A 20,291-nucleotide genomic window follows, 5' to 3' on the forward strand; every position below is an offset into this window, starting at 1 on the left:
CACCCGAGAAGGTGGCATCAGACCGGAATCTGACCTGGGGCTTGAAGGGGGCACGAATAATTAATGAGGAGGGAGGGACTCCGGCAGGGACGGACCAGGAACGTCTGCGGCCTCTGACTTAGACCTGCCAGAGGGTGGCGCTGTAGGACAAGGAGCTGAGGGACTCTCGGCGGAGAGCCGCTCAGGCCTGGGCCCGGGGCACCCGGAAGCTGGGATCCCCAGCGCGTCCGCCCCAGCCCCTGCAGGTCTCACGGCAGGCAGCCCCCCCTGCTGGGGCCCGACGTGCTTGCGCCAGCCAGAGAGCCACCCCGCAGCTTTTTCTGTCCCGCTCTGGACTTTCCCCTTGGTCCAGGTCCTTGGAAAAGCAGACCGGAGGGGCCACCTCCCTCGCTGTCTCAGCGGAGGTTGCCCCACCCTTTGCTGGAGAGAGCATAACTTCGGGTCCCTCAGGAAATTCTGCGTCCTGCTGTGCCCCCTTCCCCTTCCTATAGGGGACTTCAGAGCAAAAAAGTGGGTTAAATTCAAAATATCTTTACCTTCCTGAGGTACCTGGATGTAAAGTCTTTTGTTCCTTTATTATTTTTTTTTAAAGATTTTGTTTATTTGAGAAAGAGAGAGAGAGCATGAACCGGGGTGAGGGGCAGAGGGAGAGGGAGAAGCAGGCTTCCTGCTGAGCAGAGAACTCGCTGAGCAGAGAACCCGATGCGGGACTTGATCCCACGATCCCACGATCCCAGGATCCCACGATCCCACGATCCCAGGATCCCAGGATCATAACCTGAGCTGAAGGCAGACGCTTAGCTGACTGAGCCACGCAGGCGCCCCAGCATTTGTTCCTTTAACCCTCATCCCTCAATTGTTCACAGTATTCTGGTTGCCCCTTTTCGGTGTGCTTTCTTAATAAGAAGACAATAATTCACATCAGTCTCTTGCTTCAAAGTGCCAGCCCCTGTGCTATTTATGTTGTACACATTCTCGACTGTAATCATGATCTAATTTAGCTTGAGCTGTCCTATACCGTGCCAGGGTCCTGTCTCACAGGTGAGGCAGAGACGTTAAGACACTTACTTGCTCGAGGGCACACAGAAATTACTTGATGAGGCTGGGCTTCATGCTCTTGACCACATGGAATGGCCGCCAGCTCAGTGGCCAGGCTCCTTGGGCTCTCCTGTGCTCCCACACCAGGCTCCCTGCTCCCTGCCGATCAGAAGGCTTCAGGATGGCTTTGGCCGAAATCAGTGAGGTTGCTTGTTTCCCTCTGGCTCGTGTGGTGGAAGCGGGATCTCCAGCCCTTGGAGGAGGTTGGGGTCTGTCAAGGCCCTGGCTGGGCTAGGTTCCTGAGGGGTGTTAGTGTGTGTGGTATTTGTCTGGCATTGGAAGGCACGCGTGTGTGGGGATGGGGGTGGGAGGGCTGATCAAGAAATCCAACCAGACCTGTAACCACCGGACTTGGGTGTGTCTCCTGGCCCAGCACTTTGCCCGTAGGGAGCGGGGGGGGGGGGGGGGGTGGGGGGCGTGAGCCGTAGCAGGTGTTGGAGCAGCGGGGTCCTTCCACAGTTACCACCGGTACTTAACATATGTTGGGCCCTTGGGGTCTTGGGATCTTAGGTCCCTAATCCCATGTAACATCCCTGCTAGAGAAGAGACAGGCAGTAAACCAGGCATCATTGTTTTGTTGCGAGTAGAACAAGTCGATGTGAGTTCAACAAGTCGATGTGAGTTCTACTGGTGGCGATTTCAGGGACCGCCTTTTGAGTAGGGGACTTGATTTTTGAGCTAAGATCTGAATGACAAGGGGTGGGCAGGTGACAGTTGGGGACCCAGGTGTTCCAGGCAGAGGGAGAAGCAAGCAGGAAGCCTAAGGCAGGAGTGAGGGCCATGGCTGTGGGCATAGCACCCAGAGGTGGGAGATGAAGCCAGAAGGACGGCCTTCGGCTGCCTCCCCTAGGACGCTGTGGGCTGGGTGAGGAGTGTGGAGTTTCCTTCAAGAGCAGCAGAAGCTGCTGGAATGCTAAGGGGCTGCTCAGTGGAGAGCATGGTTGGGAGCGTACCAGGGAGAGGGCAAGCTCTCCAGAGACATGGCGGCGCTCAGAAAGGAGGGGACGGGTAGGGGTCTTTTGGAAGCGATGTGGACAGGCTTGTCTCTGGATTCAAGGCGAGAGAGGAGGGAAATAGTAATGAAGGTCTTTGCTTCAGCAGCAGGGTTGATGGTGGGTGTCACATATGAGATGGGGGAAACTGAGGGAGAAACAAGTTTGGGGGGAATAATCAAGTGTTCTGTCCTGGCCAGGTTGGTTAGAGAGGAATGCCAGACGCTGGAGGGGAGACGTGAGGCGGGCAGTGGAGGGGTGAGTCCGAAGTGAGTCTGAAGTCCTGGGGAGGGCTCTGGGTCAAACTCTTGGGTTTTGGACTCTTCAGCAGTTGGACTCTTCAGACCAGAAGTGAGATTTAGAAACTGGAGGATGTGCCTGACTTCATACAGGCACCACTGGGATCGGGTATGTTGGAGAAGGTAATCTACCTCGAAGGGTGCCCATGCCAGAACGCCATCTGACGAGTGTGACGGGGGTTCCCACACCGGTGGTAGGTTTAAATAAAGATACAGCAGGAGGAGGACAAATAGCAATTTTAATTTAAAATAGACCAGTATATAATTTGTGGGGAGAAGGTAAGAACGCAAAGAATTATTGAGGTAAGAAGCGCCCAGTAGCTTGGCTGAAAAGTTCCGCAGCCTGTGTCTCATCCGCCCACCTACTCACCCTCCTAGAAGGCTCTTTCCTTTTGGCGGGGTTGGCCTTCCCAAGGTCCGTCTGGGTGGAGAAGCCCATCTTGGCCTGCCTGAATGACAGGCCCCTGGCGTGGAGGAGGTGGGGGCAGGCCCTGAGCCCCGAGCATGGGCTCTCGCCATTCATTGTCAGGGGTCCCCGAGAGAGAGTGTATTGGCCTGGTGAGGCATCAGGCATCCCCAAAGCACAGTTAAACTCATGTTTGGAATATAAAATGAGGGCTTTCTGTAGGAAATACACAGGTTGTTCTTCACACTCAATGGGCAGAGCCTTGGAATCGACCCTTTGCCTGGAGTCTTAACAGCTGCCTGGTGATTTGGATTCATCTTCCCAGGTGAGGGCTGGAGAACCGAGGGTGGGTGGGCTCCTGCAGGAAGGGGAGTCCCTAGCTAGAGGGTCAGTGGGGCTAAGGTAAGTAAGCATTGGCTAACCGAAAAGGGGGGAGGGACTCTTACCAAAAAAAAAATCCATCGAAGACCTGAATCTGAGGTCCTTGCCAAAGCAGAACCCGCATAAAAGTGGGGGAGCGTCTAACGTGAGCTGGGGCAAGAAAAGTGAGTCCTCTGAGGATTTTCTACTGTGCCAAGAAGGCTTCAGGGGTGGGTGTAGTTGCCCATTCGCAGGGTCCCCTGGCGCACCGCGTGCTCCTCCTGGTGGGCTCGGAATGCTCTCTGGCGATCAGCCTCGGTGGGGAAGGTATCGAGATGGGGATGCACCTATGGAAGGGGGAGAGCAGGTCAGTGGGCATGCGGTTCCTTCCCCGCGTTCCCCTTCTCTCCTGGCCCGCCCCCCACTTCCATCTCTGAGCAGTAACACAAATCACCGTAAGAGGGAGGGAAGCGAAGAGTGAGTGCGGGGAGCGCCCTAGCACCGAGGGGTGACAACAAGCTGTGGCCGGAAGGCAGCAGCGAGGGCAAGGCTGCTCCGCTCCAGATGCCACCCTTTCAGAGGAAACTTGAGACAATGAGTGTCTCTTCGGGTAAAATGTGAGGCAATCAGTATTTCAGTCTGCCCTTCCTTCTCAAGACATGGTGGTGGGCGAAAACCCCTCCTGTCTCGTGGGTCTGTTCCGTCACCTCCAAGAGCAAGAAAATCTCCCTAAAATGGCATTTCTCCCATACCATAACCTATGGGAGGCCCAGGGTGGAAAGGTTTTGTACTTGCTTGTTCGTTAGTTCATTCGTCTGTTCTTTCGTTCCTTCGTTCATTCATTCATTCATCTGTTCGTTCATTCATACATTCATTCGTTCATTCACTCATGCATTCATGCAACGCATATTTATTGAGTAAAACTCTGTGCCAGGCACTGGGGATACGGCAGGAAACAAGAGGGATTTTCTGTCCGCTCAGGGAGCTTTCAATCTAGAGGACTGAAAGCAGACATCAACAATAATTACGCAGCTGTTTCACTAGAACTGATAGAGCGGGGGGTGTGCGGTGAGCACCAATAGCATAAGCTCAGCCCTCACGGGAGTCGGGGGTGGCCCTCTGGGGAGGCCCTCTGGGGAGGAGACGTGAGGGGGAGGCTGAAAGGGTGAGCAGGGCCTTCCCAGGCTAAGGGGGGCAGCATGCATGCCGGAGCTCAGTTCGTGAGGGGACGAGGTGGCCGCGGCGGTGGCGGGGGGCAGGGGTTCCCTCTGGGTTGGCAGGAGCAGCTGAGGGCTCTGCTATGTCTTCAGGATGACAGAGCAGGACCCATTCTTGTCCAGAGTCCAGGCCAGGGCCACCCTCTGGGTGGGGGTAGCCAAGCCCCAGTGTTGCAGGCAGCGTTTCGGTGTTGAAAGAGGGGAAGGGAAGCATGGGAGGAAGCCATGATAGTAAAAGGCAGTAGAAGACAAGGAGGAACTCGTAAAGAGTCTCTGTGCTTCGGGGGGGGGGCATACTCTGGCCCCATCTGGGAACACAGAGGCCTGGGACCTCCCCACTGCCAGGGAAAATCATGACCCTTCACAATAGCTGGTGGCCCAACTGCTTTCCTGATGGTAGAGAACTGGGTAATGTCTCCACTGAGACCAGGTGCAGAACTGATGTGACCTCCTGGCCCCCCGAAGCCTGCATCTGTGGGACACTGCGGGGCCCCCCCCAATGCAAGGTCTGGGCCACCACTTGGGGTCCGCCAGACCCTTATTGTGGGCTGTCTGGCCTCAGGTCCTGGGAGCATGTGCTCACCATCAGGATACTGAGCGCCCAATGGAACCCAAGCTGACTGTGGTCATCATTTTACAGATGAGGAAAATGAGGCCCAGAGCAAAGTCCGTCCAAGGTTGGTTACACAGGGAATCCATGTCAGAAAAACTCTGTTTTAGCCCCCACCCCTGGGCACTAAATTGTGGATTCTTTCTAGAAAATTCTGCTGCAGCCACAGCTCACACTATGTCTGGGTGACCCCCCCCCCCAACCACCACAACTCGCTCATGAGGTGGAAGGGGCTGGGGGTTGCAGAAGCTTATTAGGAACTCATAAAAGTCAGATGGTGGTGGGTTGATTTAGGTGTTTCTGCAGGACATAAACCACATTCTTCATTCTTGGGCAGGTAGACCCCTGGAGACTCTGCAGAAAGCCATGGACTCTGTTCTCTGGGGGAAAAAAATACCCCAAGTCCTAACATACAAAATGGTGTGGGTCACCACTTAAGATTTGTGGACCCTTTGCAAGGTCCCCGTGGACTGTCTGTGTGTAGCAGCACTTCCAGGATCCACAGCAGCCCCAGCCTCAGGTTTTTAATTTCTTGGATGTACCTCAGAATCATCCGGGGTTCTTGCAGCCCAGGCAGGGCCGGAGCCCAATCCCAAAGCTCCTGAGTCCTCTTAGGGCAGGACCCTTGCCATAGTCACCTAATGCCTACCTGGACGCAGGGCTCAACACCTGTGTTGAACTCCTTTTGGTCAATCAAACCATAATTTTGTTCTCAGCTGCATCTCCAGTTTCAGAAGAGTTCCCAAGTAGCCGCACAGAAGTTATTGGGAAGAGAGAAGACCCTACACTTTGTGCAGGAATAAAATAGCCAACAAACAAAAGGCTTCCAAGGTGCACCCTTGTGTCCCTTCTGGCAAGGGATGGCTTGGTTTTTACACTGTGATATGATTTTCCTGACACCCATGCTTCCCAGAAGGCAGCTAGAGATGCTCAGGAGGGCTGGCACTTTGGATCCCCAGAGACCTCGTGGGCACCCTGGCTGATTCCGGTGCCCAGCCAGCTGGGACTCCTACGTGTCCTGGGTCTCCTGTAGCATTCAGAATGTCAAGGTTCCCTGGTGGCCGGGCTCCTACCAGGGAAGCATAGCTCTGCAGCCCACATCTCTTCTATTTCCACGCATCCCCCCCTGGCCCTTGTGGGCTGATCACCCAAAAGATATGGTGATCCCTAAAAGATATGTCCACATCCTAACCACTGGAACCTGTGGATGTGACCTTATTTGTACAAAGGGTCTTTTCAGATGTAATTAATTCAAGGGTCTCAAGATGAGAACATCCTGAATTATTCAAGAAGGCTCTGATTCCAATGACGAGGATGCTTGAGACAGAAGACATGGACACAGAGGAGAGGGCCACGTGAAGCCATAGTGATGTGGCCACAGTTCAGGAATGCCAGGAACCACCCAGAAGAGGCAAGGAAACATTCTTCCCTAGGTCCTCTGGTGGGAGTGCAGCCCTGCTGAAATCTTGATTTTGCATTTCTGGCCTCCAGAACTTCCAGAGAATAAATTTCTATTGTTTAAACCACCAAGTTTGTGATAATTTGTTATGGTAGCCTCAGGAAATGAAAAGAACCTCCAAGCCATTCCCTGGGCAATTCAGTATGCAGGAATGGCACATGGTGCTGATGGCATTCAGTGGGTGGTGTTGATTTGGTGTTGATGGTGGGTAGTGTTGATGGTGGGTAGTATTGATGGTGGTGTTGATGGTGGGTAGTATTGATGGTGGTGTTGGTGGTGGGTGGTGTTGATGGTGGGAGGTGTTGATGGTGGGTGGTATTGGTGGCAGGTGGTGTTGATGATGGGTGGTGTTGATGGTGGGTGGTATTGATTTGGTGTTGATGGTGGGTGGTGTTGGTGGGTGTTAGGTGGTATTGATTTGGTGTTGGTGGCAGGAGGCTCAGCACTCACTCTTATCTCCTGAGGAGGTGGCAGAGGATCCAGCCCTAAGGAGCTGCTCAGCTTAGAGGAAATCAGGTGACAATCAGCACACAGACAAAAGAACGCTGGAAGAAATTTTCTTTTTTGCAGTCCCCTTTTACTTAGAAACTTCAGTGGGAAAGAAATATTTGTTCATCCATTCATCTAAAAAATGCACACTAAGCACCTACTGTGCGCCAGGGATGACTTGTACCTTTTGTACTTCAGCATTCAGTTCCATTTTCCCTTTGGTTTTCTAAACGGGCATTCTGAGCATAGGAGGCTCACCCCAGTGACTGACTGCACACATTGTCACCCACTATATTCTCAGCTGCGCTGGGGGACAGTGGGAGAGGCAGAAGGCATGCTGCATGTAGTCTCTGATGTCGATGAAATTCCATTCCAGCTGGAACCTTATGGGGTGAAGTCATCTAAGACAGGGGAGCTCAAGCATACCCAGCCCTGGAGCCCTGTAAAGCAGAGCGTATACCTATCCTGTACAGGACCCCCAGTGCCTGGCATGGGGCCATGTTTAAACAAAGCTGGCTTGGTGTGTGTGTCCTAGGTGAAAACCAATGGAGATTTGTGTGACTGGGTCTGATGGGCTCTCCTAAAGCCTAACTCAAGCAAAACCTCGCCCCCGATGTGGGATGGGTCTTTAGAAAGAGAAGGGAAACTGGATCCCTTGAAATCCCCAAATTCCCCAGCAGAAGCCCAGGAGTCCATGGAGAAGGGAGGTTCGGCTCTCAGAATGCCCAGAAGCAGGGTGCCCCTCTGCAGAATCTGTCCTATTCTGCATCGCTGGACCCTTCAGCAATGCCAGGCACAGTGCACGGATTTCACACAAGCCCCAGAACATCCAGACATTGTCTCCATTTTACAGATGGGGAAAGAGAGGCCCAGAAAGGTTAAATCACTCACCCCAGTCGCACAGACTGAACCCAGAGCTGTGGGGCTGGCCCAGGTCTTCACTGAGAGATTCCACTCTCTCTTAATAAACGCTCACGAAATGAGTCAAGTGAGTCACTGCTGGGAACGTTGTGGCTCTTATCCCACAGGCACACTCTCCCCTCCTAAAATAGCAACTCAGCCAGAGATGAGGATCCTAATTACAAGTCAGGCCTCAAGCCGTGTATGGTCACGACCCCACAGACCCCTGGAGTCGAAGGATGAAGAGCTGTGGAGCAAGGAATTCCTTCGGAGATGCTTCTAAATTAAGCCATCTGCGGTCTGCCTCCGCCTGGAGCTAAAAAACTGTAACAGCTTTGGCAGGAGACAGCTTTGCTCAATGGAGCTGAGTCGCTCTAGGGTCCATGCAGGTAAATAAGAGGTGAGCGTCCCAGCCTGCCCACAGCCCCAGGAACAGGGCAGGTGGGGGCAGCTCTACCCCCATTGGCCAAGGCCCTGGACCTGTTACAATGGTCAGCATCTAAAGAGCATTGCCCAAATAGGGACCGGGCGCCCCCGCCATGCAGTACACGCAGGGACATGCCGGTGAGTAAGACAGGCGGTGTCTTGCACCTGTGGACCCTGCAAGATGGCAGGGGAGGTGGCCGCAGAAAACACTACACATGCTTAGTGGCAATTCATTAGGACTGTGGATGGGGATTTTAACTCCATCTGGGGGGCAGGAAGGCCTATCTAGACAGGATGAGCGGGCTGGGCAGGGGACGATGAAGGCAGAATGTCCTAGATGGTGGGGACCTGCCAAAGGCCTGCAGTGCCCAAGAATTTGGGCAACTGAGAGGAAAGGAAAGCGAATCGGTGTAGCTGGGAGACAAGATGAGTCAGCGGAGCTGAGCAGCCGTCAGATCTTAAAAGAGATTAGTGTTCTCACTGTCCTAGGATCCCTAATCCCCCCTCAGATGATATTTTCCAACTGTCTGCAACCGACCTGGAATAAAAGAGTCCCTGAAACCCAGTTGGAAGAGACCTTGGACACCATGGAATCCAAATCTATGGATGAAAACCTAGGCCCCCAGGTGGGAAGCCATGCCCCGTTCTGGGGCTCAGCCCTGGGCAGAGTGAGCCAGCAGCCAGCCGCCACCTTTTCCGAGTCCACCCCTGCCGCCTGTGGCCCCGCTTGGCCCCGGGGGATCTAGATTCCTGGATTCCATTTCCCACTGTGGTTGAACGCACCTGTGCACTTCCGATCCACTTTCAATGGATCAGCTTTTCGTTTGATCCATATCCTTAGTTGTACCTTCGCCTCTTCATTAATTTTGCTCATGACTTCATGATTCCTTCTTTGAGGCCACTCTGTCTGTCCCCTCTTCCTGGCATCTCGAGTCATCTGTGAGCTAATTACCCTTCACTCCTTCTTTTTCTAATATCACCGTTTATATAACATAGCATGAGCAACTCCTTTGCCCTCTACACTTTCTTTGATCTCCTCTCAGTTTCGAGTTTTGAGGATATTTATTTTTGTTCCGTTCTCTTTTCATCTAATTTCTAATCAAATTTCTGCTTGGATTCCTTCTTTGGTCTTTTAGTGATATATAAACGTGCTTTTAAATTTCCAGGCAATTGTATTAGTTACATCTGTGACTGATTTCTAATTTAATTTCTTTGGTGCTGAAGTAATTTGCATGAGTCAGACCCTTTGTATTTGCTCAGTTTTTACTTTTTTATGCTTCCTTGAAAAGCGTGATCTATTTTCAACAGAAAATCCCTCGGAATGACGGGGCGCCATTATGGAGTTGGTGCCCACGTGATCTGGGTTGGGGGGGTAAGATGTGCCTGTTATCCTTTCGTTTCTGTACCAGTTATTTGCGTGTCCATGATGTACTAGACTCTGTGCTAGGCACCAGGAGACTGGAAGAATTTAGAAAGCCTCTGCTACACGGACCCGGAAAATAGTGATAAATATATAATCACACAATTAATTATTCAGTTATAGGTGTGCTGAGTACTAAAAGAAGTGCCAGATTTGTTTGGTTTTTTTTAAGATTTTATTTTTTTTTAGTAATCTTTAAACCCAACATGGGGCTTGAACCCACAACCCCGAGATCAAGAGTTGCATGCTCCACCGACTGACTGAGCCAGCCAGGTGCCCCAGAAGTACCAGATTTGTAAGAGGTTATAAAACAGGGAATCAGACTCATACTTTGGGGCCAGAGAAGGCTTCCTAAGGGGATAACATACAGGAAGAGACTCAAAGAATAAGGCAGAGATGTGGCTGGGGGTTGGGGATAAAAGTGGTCTTGCCATCCCAACACAATCAAAAAACAGGAAGAAGAAGAAATGAACAGGCCATTCACGGAGGGGAGATCTGAAGGCCAACAAACACAGGAAACATGCTCATCCTAATGTATGTAACCAAGGAATAAAGAAAGAAAATGCCATTTGGTGCCCATCATGCTGGCGATGGTAATGGTAACGAGCCTGACATTAGAAGTGGGAACTTTCAGATACCGCTAGCAAGGGTGGTAATTGGTACAACCACTCAAGAGGGTTTGGCATTACCTGGAAAGCCTGGGCATGTGCATACCCTCTGAACCAATGAGTCCATGTTTAGCTATAGACCCTAGAGGAACTTTCAAAAACGTCCACTAAGAGATGTGTACAAGAATCCTCGTGGTAACAGGATAATAGGTATTAGAAACGACGGCATGTCCATCAGTGGGGACTGGATAAACCAAAGGTGATAAATTCATACAGTGGAACACTCTGCATCAGTTAATATGGATACCCCGGAGAGGTCCCATCCAACACTGTGGCCACGAGCCACATGTGGCTATTTACATTTGAAGTAACTAAAATTAAGTGAAATAAAAAAAATTCAGTCTCCTTGTCATACTAAGCACATTCCAAGTGCTCAATGACTCCATGTGGCCAGTGGCTACAGAACTACGGAAAGTTCTGTGGGACAGCGCTGCTCCAGGTCTGTCTGAATCAACACGTAGGAATCTCAAAAACAATGTTGCAGGGGAAAGAAAGTTGAATTTACAGAATAGAACATAAGGATGATGCCATTTATATGAAAGATTTAAAACCTACAAAAGAGTCCCCTGTGTTGTTCAAGCGTGTGTCTGAATCTAGCTAAGTAATGCTGGAAGGAAAGAATGTGCGGGGAAGTCATGCACAGCCCTGCCTTGGGGAGGGTGGGGAGCGGGAACAGGGAGGGAAGCTGAGAGGGCGTCCGTTTTATCTCTAAGGAATTATTGCCTTTTCCTCTTTTTAAGGTGAAAACAACAAGGCAGGGTTTTGGAGCTGCATTTTGGAGAAGTGACTTGGGCAAGGGATGGAGACGTGCAGTGGCTCCTCCCTCCATGCCCAACTTGGAAAGAGTTACTCTGTTTTAGGAGATTTATTCGCTGGACATCTGTGTATGATTCCATTTGACTCACGAGTCTTGTGGTCAAGCGAAGGTTCACAACCGGTGGTTTGTGACTTTGGTTTGTGCTGACCTTCCCCGTGTTAGACTTCTCCTGCTTCACTGGGCACAATCATCTCAGTGCCAAAGAAAACGTCCAAGACTCAAGGAGGAAAGACCTGGTCGTTTTGCCTGGTGACACCAGCCTTTGGTGGGTGGACCAGCTTGAGTCCGCATGCTGAAGAGTGAGCAGCATCTCGCCTTCTCTCTGTCCCTGTCTCCTTCCCGTCTTCTCCCTTCGCATGAGGCCTCTTTGTAGGTGGGACGTGGAGGCGGACACGGCATGGGGCTCTTTACAGCAGAAGGGCAGGCTTTCGGTAGTTCATGACACCGTCCCCAGATGCGCGTGGAGGGCGTGTGCATGTGCCCGCGGCAGCTGGGAGGGGGCAGACCACCACTGGGCAGGTGTGCGGGCTGAGTGGCTTCCCCATGCGCCTGTTGAGTCCAGGCCCCCAACACGGTCCTATTAAAAGGGGCAGCTGGGCCAGCTGACCCTCCAGTCCCCTCTCATTAAGCCACACAGTATTCCCTCAACTGGACACCAAGCCTTCCAGTGCCAAGTCTGGGGGCCAAGAAGGCAAAAGGCAGGATTTGAGAAAAAAATAGCCAGATTAAAAAAAAAAAAAAATCTGCCAAAGAGCTAAGAAAAAAAAAAAAGGCAGTTATAGATAGCTATAGATATTTTAGTTTAGTTTGGGTTTTTTGTTTGTTAGTTTGTTTTTTAAGTGACGACCACTCAGGGGACTGGGAGAGAGATTTTGCTTTAAAAGATTGAGGGGCTGTCTCCTCTAATGAGAGGTACTTGAAAATTATGGATCAGTCCCAGGTCAGTAATTTCTGTCAAGTTCAGGGCAGCTAGAGGTCAGAGGCCCCGGAAGAACACAAATCCGTGCAAGACATCCTTGGCAGACAGGCTGAGTCCTAAGCTCTGATGTAGAAGGTTCGTAGTTTAAGTCATTAACGAGGGGGACAGTCTCTCCTGAGACATCTGGTCCCCTATGTTGTTATTCTGTTACTGGCTCTAATTTCTCTGTGGTCCAAAAATAGATGGAACAAGGACACAGGGCCTGACCCTCCCTGCTGACACACGCTGCGTTTTCAAAGAACATCCAAGCTCAGGCTTAGAAAACAAACTTCCTGCTTCCCTGGGAAGTCTAACGTGGCACCATGAGGAATCACCGTGTCGGGTGAGCGGGGGTGGGTGGGGGAGACGCTATCCTCCTCGGACAAGGAGGACTCAGGATGGTTAAGACACTGGCCCAAGGAGACCCAGCTACCTTATGCACAAAGCCAGACCTGGGATCCAGGTCTCGGTCCACTGACTCTTGGGCTCTTTGAGACTTACTGGGGCGGAAGGAAAGACAGTCATGCAAGCCTTTGAAAATGAGAATCAACTCGCTATTTCCAGAAGCCATACCAGGATCTCTAGATCATTTCCAAGGATTAGCTAAGGCCAGTCAGCTGTTGGGATCACAGTTGGACGATGAATCTTTTTGCTAGATGCTCATCGATAAATAACCAGGTAACACTGTGGTGGGGTGTTTGACTCAACTTTCTGAAAGCTTCTCACTTCTGCTTCAGGGAAGTGAGAGTTATAATGGATAATCCGGGGGAGCTGAGAACACACCAGACCCTCCTTCACCATCTGAGACCATTTCATGGCAGCCAGTTATCACCTGGTTCCAGCCTCCAAAGACTGCATCCGGGCAATGAACACGCATCTGACTCAAGTGGGGTATTCTTTTTTTTTTTTAATTTTTATTTATTTGACAGAGAGAGAGATAGCGGGAGAGGGAACACAAGCAGGGGGAGAGGGAGAGGGAGAAGCAGGCTTCCCACGGAGCAGGGAGCCCGATGCGGGGCTCGATCCCAGGACCCTGGGACCATGACCTGAGCTGAAGGCAGACGCTTAACAACTGAGCCACCCAGGTGCCCCTCAAGTGGGGTATTCTTATTTTTCAAGTGGCCTGACCTTTTCTTAAAAGAGCTTTATTGAGATATAATTCACGTATCATAGGCTTACCAACTTAAAGTATATAAATCAGTGATTTTAGATATTCGTAGGCTTGTTCACTTTCATCACCCCAAAAAGAAACCCCATACCATCTGTAGTTACTCCTCATTTCCCTCCCCCAAGCTCCTGGCAACCCTTACTTTCTGTCTCTGTGGATTTGCCTGGACATTTCGTAGACATGGAATCATCCGAGGCATGGTCTTTTGTGACTGGCTTCTTTCCCTTCACATCATGTTTTCAAGGCTTATCCCCATGGTTGAATAATATTCTGTTGTATGGACCTACCACATTTTGTTTATCCGCTCATCAGCTGATGGACATCAGGTTGTTTCCATTTTGGGGCTATATGAAGAATGGCTGTTGGGGCACCTGGGTGGCTCAGTCATTAAGTGTCTACCTTTGGCTCAGGTCATGATCCTGGGGTGCTGGGATCGAACCCTGAGTCGGGCTCCCTGCTCGGTGGGGGACCTGCTTCTCCCTCTGCCTCTGCTGCTCCCCCTGCTTGTGCTCTCTCTCTGTGTCAAATAAAGAAAATCTTTAAAAAAAAAAAAAAGAGCATTCATGAACAAGTTGTCATGTGGACACCTGTTTTCCTTTCTCTTGGTGAGATGCCTGGGATTGGAATCACTGAGGCATATGGGAACTCTATGTTTAGTCTTTTGCGGGAACTGCCACGGGGTTTTCTAAAGTGGTCGCACCATTTTGTATTCTCATAGCAGTGTAGGAGGGTTCCAATTTCTCCGCATCCTCACCAACACTTGTTACTGTCTGGTGTTTTGATCACTGCCGTCCTAGTTAGTGGAAGTGAAGTGGTGTCTCATTGAGGTTTGATTTGTGTTTCCCTGATGGCTCCTGATGTTGGGCATCCTTCATGGCCATTTGCATATCTTCTTTGGAGGAACATCGATTCAATCCTTTGCCCATTTAAAATTTGATTATTTGTCTTTTCATTACAGAGTTGTAAGGGTAATACTTATATTTATAGATACAAGTCCCATATCAGAGATATGATTTGCAAATATTTGTTCCTATTCTGTGGGTTGTCTTTCCACTTTCTTAGTACCATTTGAAGCATCAAATTTTTTCATTTTGATGAAACCCAGCTTACCTGTTTTCCTTTAGTGGGTTATATTTTATTTCCTCTTATACACATAGCATATTAATGCACCACAAAAAGAAGGACTTACTTAGCAATTTGTTTACACGGCCCCTCTTAGGCAGGGATGGTGAGCATCTCACATATCAGTTCAAATAGACTGATGGTGGCTGTTCTGTTATAAAATACTCTCAGGCTGAATTGAAGCTCATATAAAAGTGTGCAGGGATCAAGTGGCAAGGTCTGCCATGGGCATGGGAAGGAGAGGGTGCCGTGTTTTTGCTCTAAGAGATGATTCTTTCGGGAAGTTGAGTCTCCTCTATTGGCGATGAATAAAGACTCAGAATCCCCAGGAGAAGACATCCATGTGCTCATCTGCCCTGAACTCTGTCTCCTTCTTCAGGTCCCCTTGGGTGATCCTCACCTGGGATGGCCGGTGTGTCCGTGAGCAAGGGGAGGACACAATGACAGAAAGGGATGGGGGGTCCAGGCCAGCACGAGGCCGGCAGAGGAAGCAGCATGCACTCCCTGGAGTCTTGTTAATACAGAGCAGACCCAGTGCGGCGGCGGGCACAGACACAGAGTGAGGACTGACCAGCGCTGCTGTTGTCACATCGGGGGTACGGGGAGGGGGAGTTATACATGCCACTTTTTTTTTTTAGTGGTTCTGCTTTTAAAAGCCATTAAATCCTTATGTAGGATGCAAAGCTGGGAGAGGAAGCTTGCAGGCGATGGCTTTAAATGAGCCAGTAAGAGAGGGGCGAGCTCCACCCAATGAAACCTAAAGTATGTGGGGTGCCTGGCTGGCTCAGTCAGTAGTACATATGGCTGTTGGTCTCGGGGTCGTGAGTTCGAGCCCCACGTTGGGTGTGGAGTTTGCTTAAATGAACTTGAAAAAAAATATAAATAAAAAAATAAAGTGTGGCCCAAAGACTGTCCCCGGCAGCAAGTCCGGCTCCCATCCTCCTTTTGCCCAGCACGTGCGGGCTGTTGGAGTCAGCCAGTCTCAGGGAGGCTCCACAGAGGCTCCATCCGGGAGGCCTGGAAGCCTTTACTCGAACTGTCCATCATCTTGGCCCTGCCTCTCGGCTTTTCTTTGAAACAGCTCAGCCCAAGAAGAATGTCACTCTGGAAGCTGTCGTGTGGGAGCCAGATGCAAGGCAGGGAGAGAAAGACCCCTTCCTGTTCCCCATCTCCACCCCGGAGCCCCGTCCAGCGCATGTGCTCACATGCACGCGCGCGCGCTCACACACACACACGCACACGCACCCCAGGATGCAAATGATAACCGCAGAGCCATCACTTGTGAAGCTTGACAGAAAATAATGAGAAACACTAAATCTTTTATAAGGTCAACACTCGCCTTAGCCGAGCAGCTGTCAAACAAGAAAAGAATTTAGCGCCGGAGCCACGAAACTTCCATCGGCTCATTAAGCCCAACAGGGCCCGGCCTGGCGTGGCAGAGGAGACGCGGGGCCTTCCGTTTTGTGTCAGTAATTTGCGGCGGAGGAGGCAAGAAGAAACACCGGCGCCAAAGGGGCCTAGGGGGTGGCTGGGGAATCGTTAGCGCGCCAGGAGCGGCCTCGGCTCCTAATTGGAAGCATTGGGCATTATCAACCGAGGATTTGCCTCCGCTCCCTGACAGCTAGTGGGCCCAAAATGATCGCCCACTTGTCAGTGTAAAAGACCATTAAAAACAAGCCATTTTGATTTAATTGGAGGCGGTGCACTGTGGGGCCAGGTGAGGAGGCTCCTCAGCCCTGCTCACCCAGGCTGACGCTTCCCCCCCCCCGTGACGGGGGGGGGGGGGGGGGGGCAATGTGTGCCTTCCAGACTCTTCGCCTTTCAGAAACTGTCTGAGGAAGGAGTGAATGGGAGACGGAACGAGCCTTCACAGCGGCAGTGGAGGTTGTTTTCAATGGGGTTGTTAACAAATGTCCTGACAGGCGGGGAGGGGGGGTGCTTTTCTTTTCAGAGCCCAGATGATGGGAGTTTGCTTGGCGTTATTCTTTGGGGAGGTGACCACCAGGTGTCCAGCTGCCAATGGGAGATGGGATATTCCGTTGGGGCGCTTAGCCTTCGCTCCCCGCTCTGAAACATCGAAGGATAGGATCTGGACAGTCATGGTAGACTGATCTTCAGTGGACAGCAGGACCCCGTCTTTTATTTTAAGCTCAAGTAAGAGCCAAGGAGGGAGTTGGTGAAGGAGGCGAGTGGCCGCGGCCCTTCGAGGAATCTGTGAATGGACACCCCCTGCCTCGGGCCGGCATCTCAGTCACGCTCCCCCAGCGGAGGCCGTGGTGTGGTGCCTGGCTGACAATTCTACATCATCTCCGTCAGCAGAGGCCACTTGCTATAAATATTAACGCAGGCTCACAGTGGGCTCTCCCACCAGGGTGGGGTCCCCCAAGCATGTGTAGCTTTTGAATGCGAGTGTAGACTCCCTGATGCCAGGGACTATATGTTCTGCATGTTGATGCTTGGTATCACGAACGCCATGGGTACGTGATAAATATTAATTGGCGCTTGCAGATCTCAGAGAGGTCTAAAGATTTGTATATTAATCTCACCCCTGTCCCACAAGCAGTGACCTCATTTGCTGCCTACTGCTCATCCAACAAGACAAGGCTTGCAGGAGCACAAGGTGCTGGAGGGGCATCTTTGGGAGACCAAGGGGGAGACACACCAGCCGATCCCCTCATAAACCTCCGCTGTTCATTTTGATGAAGGATCAGGGTGGGAGGCGACACCAGACCCCCAGCGAGCATCAGATTCCAGAGCTCCAAATTTTGCTGCTGGTTTTAGACAATGGGGATTCCTTAATTACTTTCTCTGGAAATTTACCTGACAGTGCTTTCTCAGGTAGTGCAAGGTGGTTATCCGGGCGCTCGGTTCCTCGGTTGACAGAGTCTTTGATTTTGTGCTTGGTTGCAAATTAAGTCCTTTGCTGAGCCATCCGCACAGTACCCAGCAGTGCCTTATCGCTTATTCATACCGGCTGTTGAACAACTGTGCTTCTGCCAGGGAAGCGGGGAACACAAATGTTTGGCGTCCATGGCCCATTGGCTTGGGGTGCTCATGGTAAGGTTTGGTGTCTTTCCCCTTTTTCCTTACTGAAACAACGAGCAGGAAGAATTTGGGGGGTAACTCATAAGAAGAAACGGAACCTTTCTGTGGTTGACGGGGCTGACCTTGTCAAGTCAGAAATAGGAATGGAGTTAAGTGTCCTCAGCTAGACAGCAAGGACATTATGCCGTATTCCGGACACTGTTCTGGGGAAAGAGTGACAGACAGGAGACTTCAAAGGTGTTGGGGTTACTCGACTGCTAGGGGCACTCCATAGACACTAAAACAAATCTTGGCTAGATGGCTAGGTGGGTGGATGGATGGATGGATGGATAGACAAATGGATGGATGGGCAGATGGATGAACAGATGGATGGATGGATGGTTGGATGGAGGGATGGACGGACAGATGGATGGATGGACAGATGGATGGATAGGTGGACAGACAGATGGATAGAGATGAACAGACTGATGAATGGGTAGACAGAGGGGAAGTTGGATGAACTTACATTGATTTCTTATATTAAATGATTCAAGTGACACTGACCACAGTCTCACAAATATATAGAAAGGCAGTTCAAGCTGACAAATCTTTTTTTAAAAGGTTTTATTTATTTGTTTATTTATTTGAGAGCGAGAGTGCAAGCAGGGGGAGAAGAAGAGGGGGGAGGGAGAGAGGACCTGAAGCAGATTGAGCTGAGCACAAAGCCTGATGTGGGACTCAGTCTCAGGACCCTGAGATCATGACCTGAGCCGAAATCAAGAGCCAGACGCTCAACCGACTGAACCCCACCAAGGTGCCCCTGGAATCTGCATTTTAAAGCTCTCCTCCAAGTTGGAGACCTGTGCATCCGTAGGAGCAGGTGCCAGAGCCCCATCCAACACAGAGTTTCTGTTGCTCCATGGCCATCCCCTGGCCAGGCCCACGCCAAGCGCTTCCCGTGCACGACGGCACTTGCCCTCTGGTACTGTCCCCACCTTACAGGTGCGGGTGCAGAGGCTGGCACAAGGCAGGCAGGCGAACCCACAGGCTCAGCCCTCCTGCCCGTTCCGTCTCTGCCTCATGCCTTTTCGCAGGCCTGCGATCAGTGGCCTCTTTCCTTTTTGGCCTTGGGGCCAAATTGCAATTTAAAAGGTGCTCAGGGGTTTTATCAAGGTCTAAAGGCTTTCAGGGCAGTGGGAAGTTTTGTTTATTGCAAGGGCTTAAATCAGCCAGAGCAGGGCTGGCCACGACCCTCTGGACACCTATAAAACCCCAGTTCCTGACCGCCCTTCACTCTCCTTCACGGGTCCTGCATTTAGCCCCCAACTGGCCCCTGACCTCAGTTTCAGGTCCATAGTATTTCTCGGCTCCACCAAGGCCCATGGCCTGGGGCAGCCGGCCAGAGGGCCCAAGCCTCCCCTCTGCCAGTCGTTAGCGCTGGACCTGGGCACATGGTTTTAGGCCTCCCAGCACAGTCCCTTCCCCTCTGACACAGCGCGGCTCTTCTCAGCCACAGAGGGCTAGTGGGAGCAAGGGCACAAAATGAGACTGTTCCTCAAAGCACCGAAGAGGTGTTCCGGATGTGTGAGCTCTGAGTGTTATCGTTGCTGCCTTTGCAAAGGAACGCTGCCTCCGGGGAACTTCTTGGACACTCTTCCCTCTGCTCATCCAGCCACTGGACTGGGGTCACACTGCCCACATTCTTGTGTGTGCGATCTAACGCGTCATTTCCCAGGACATCTCTGAGGAGAGGAAGGAAGAGGCCAGCAAACACCCCCGTTTCTGAGGGACACCGAGGGATCCCGGGGAGGGGGAAGGGTCCACTGTGTTGATTGCTTGCGGCTTTGAGACACGAGGTTCGCCTTGCCCGCACTTTTGACAAAACTCAGTTTACCCGAGCAAATCATCTAACCTGTGTATTGCTGGAACCTGCTGCTGGCCACGTGCTAGGCAGCTCTGGATCCTGACCTGGGAACAGCATGGGTGCTCGGTGACAGAGGCGGAGGCATGGGGACACGTGGCAATGAGGCACTCGGATGTTAGCCCCAAGTCCTGCTCAAGCCGGGAGATTCCCTTTAGATCACCAAGAACTGTTCTCTTGGGGAAGAGCCGGAAGAAGAAACTGGGGACCCCCAAAGTCTCATCGACTCCCCCAGATTCAAGGTGGGATTCTACTATCTCTAGAGGTTAGAAATATATGCCCGATGCCAAAACAAGCTGCCTTGTCTATTTTCTGGTTGATTCTCAACACAAAACTTGAGATGTTTTGCCCCCTGGTCGGGGAGAAGAGCTTTCTGTAGAGAACAGAGAGTTCCCAGGCACCGGAGTGTTAAGGGGACAGTCAGGCTGGGGGTCCCCAGTTAGAAGCACCAGCTCCCACTTCTCTGGTCCCCAATATAGACACCTGGCATCTCCCTCCGTGACCTGGGAACCCAGACTCGTCCCGCCGTACCAGGAGCTTTACCGCTGTCCCCCACCTCCTGCGGCCCCCCCTTCCCCTTGTTCCCGTCCCCAGAGCTTCAGCTCTGGCTTTTTGTGACTTGCCAGTATTGAGCAGCAATGTCACCTCACGAGCAGGTGCCTAAAAATTCTGTCCCTCCAAGGTGCCGGCTTATGTAAAACCGATTAAGCCCCCGCTTTTATCTCTCCAGCGAGGCAGCTCTTCTGCATACTGATCTGATTTCTAATGGGGGCATCCATATTTAGGGAAGAAATGTCAACTTCATCAGGACCTCTGAATCCTCGGAATCACGCTTCCTAGTGCCCTGTTTCCGCGTGTGACACATTCCATCCCGGCGCTCAGAGCCCGACGCGGCAACATGGGATGATTCTTATTCCAACACGACAGAGCGACAGGA

At 51.5% G+C, this 20,291-nt stretch overlaps 1 protein-coding gene across 3 annotated transcripts in view; it reads right to left on the reverse strand.

The window, feature by feature from the left end:
- Positions 1-2,611: 2,611 nt before the first annotated feature.
- Positions 2,612-20,291, reverse strand: part of CFAP77 (cilia and flagella associated protein 77) — a 125,109-nt gene continuing 107,429 nt past the window's right edge. For all 3 annotated transcript variants that reach the window (XM_025888505.2, XM_073876722.1, XM_073876723.1), the window contains one exon: positions 2,612-3,502. In XM_025888505.2, the coding sequence (XP_025744290.1) occupies positions 3,380-3,502 (123 nt within the window). In that variant the 3' untranslated portion in view covers positions 2,612-3,379. The remainder of the gene's footprint in view (positions 3,503-20,291) is intronic.

This window comes from Callorhinus ursinus, unplaced genomic scaffold, assembly GCF_003265705.2.
Source record: "Callorhinus ursinus isolate GAN/ISIS: 27379988/994484 unplaced genomic scaffold, GSC_fseal_2.0 scaffold24, whole genome shotgun sequence".
NCBI classification, from domain to species: domain Eukaryota; kingdom Metazoa; phylum Chordata; class Mammalia; order Carnivora; family Otariidae; genus Callorhinus; species Callorhinus ursinus.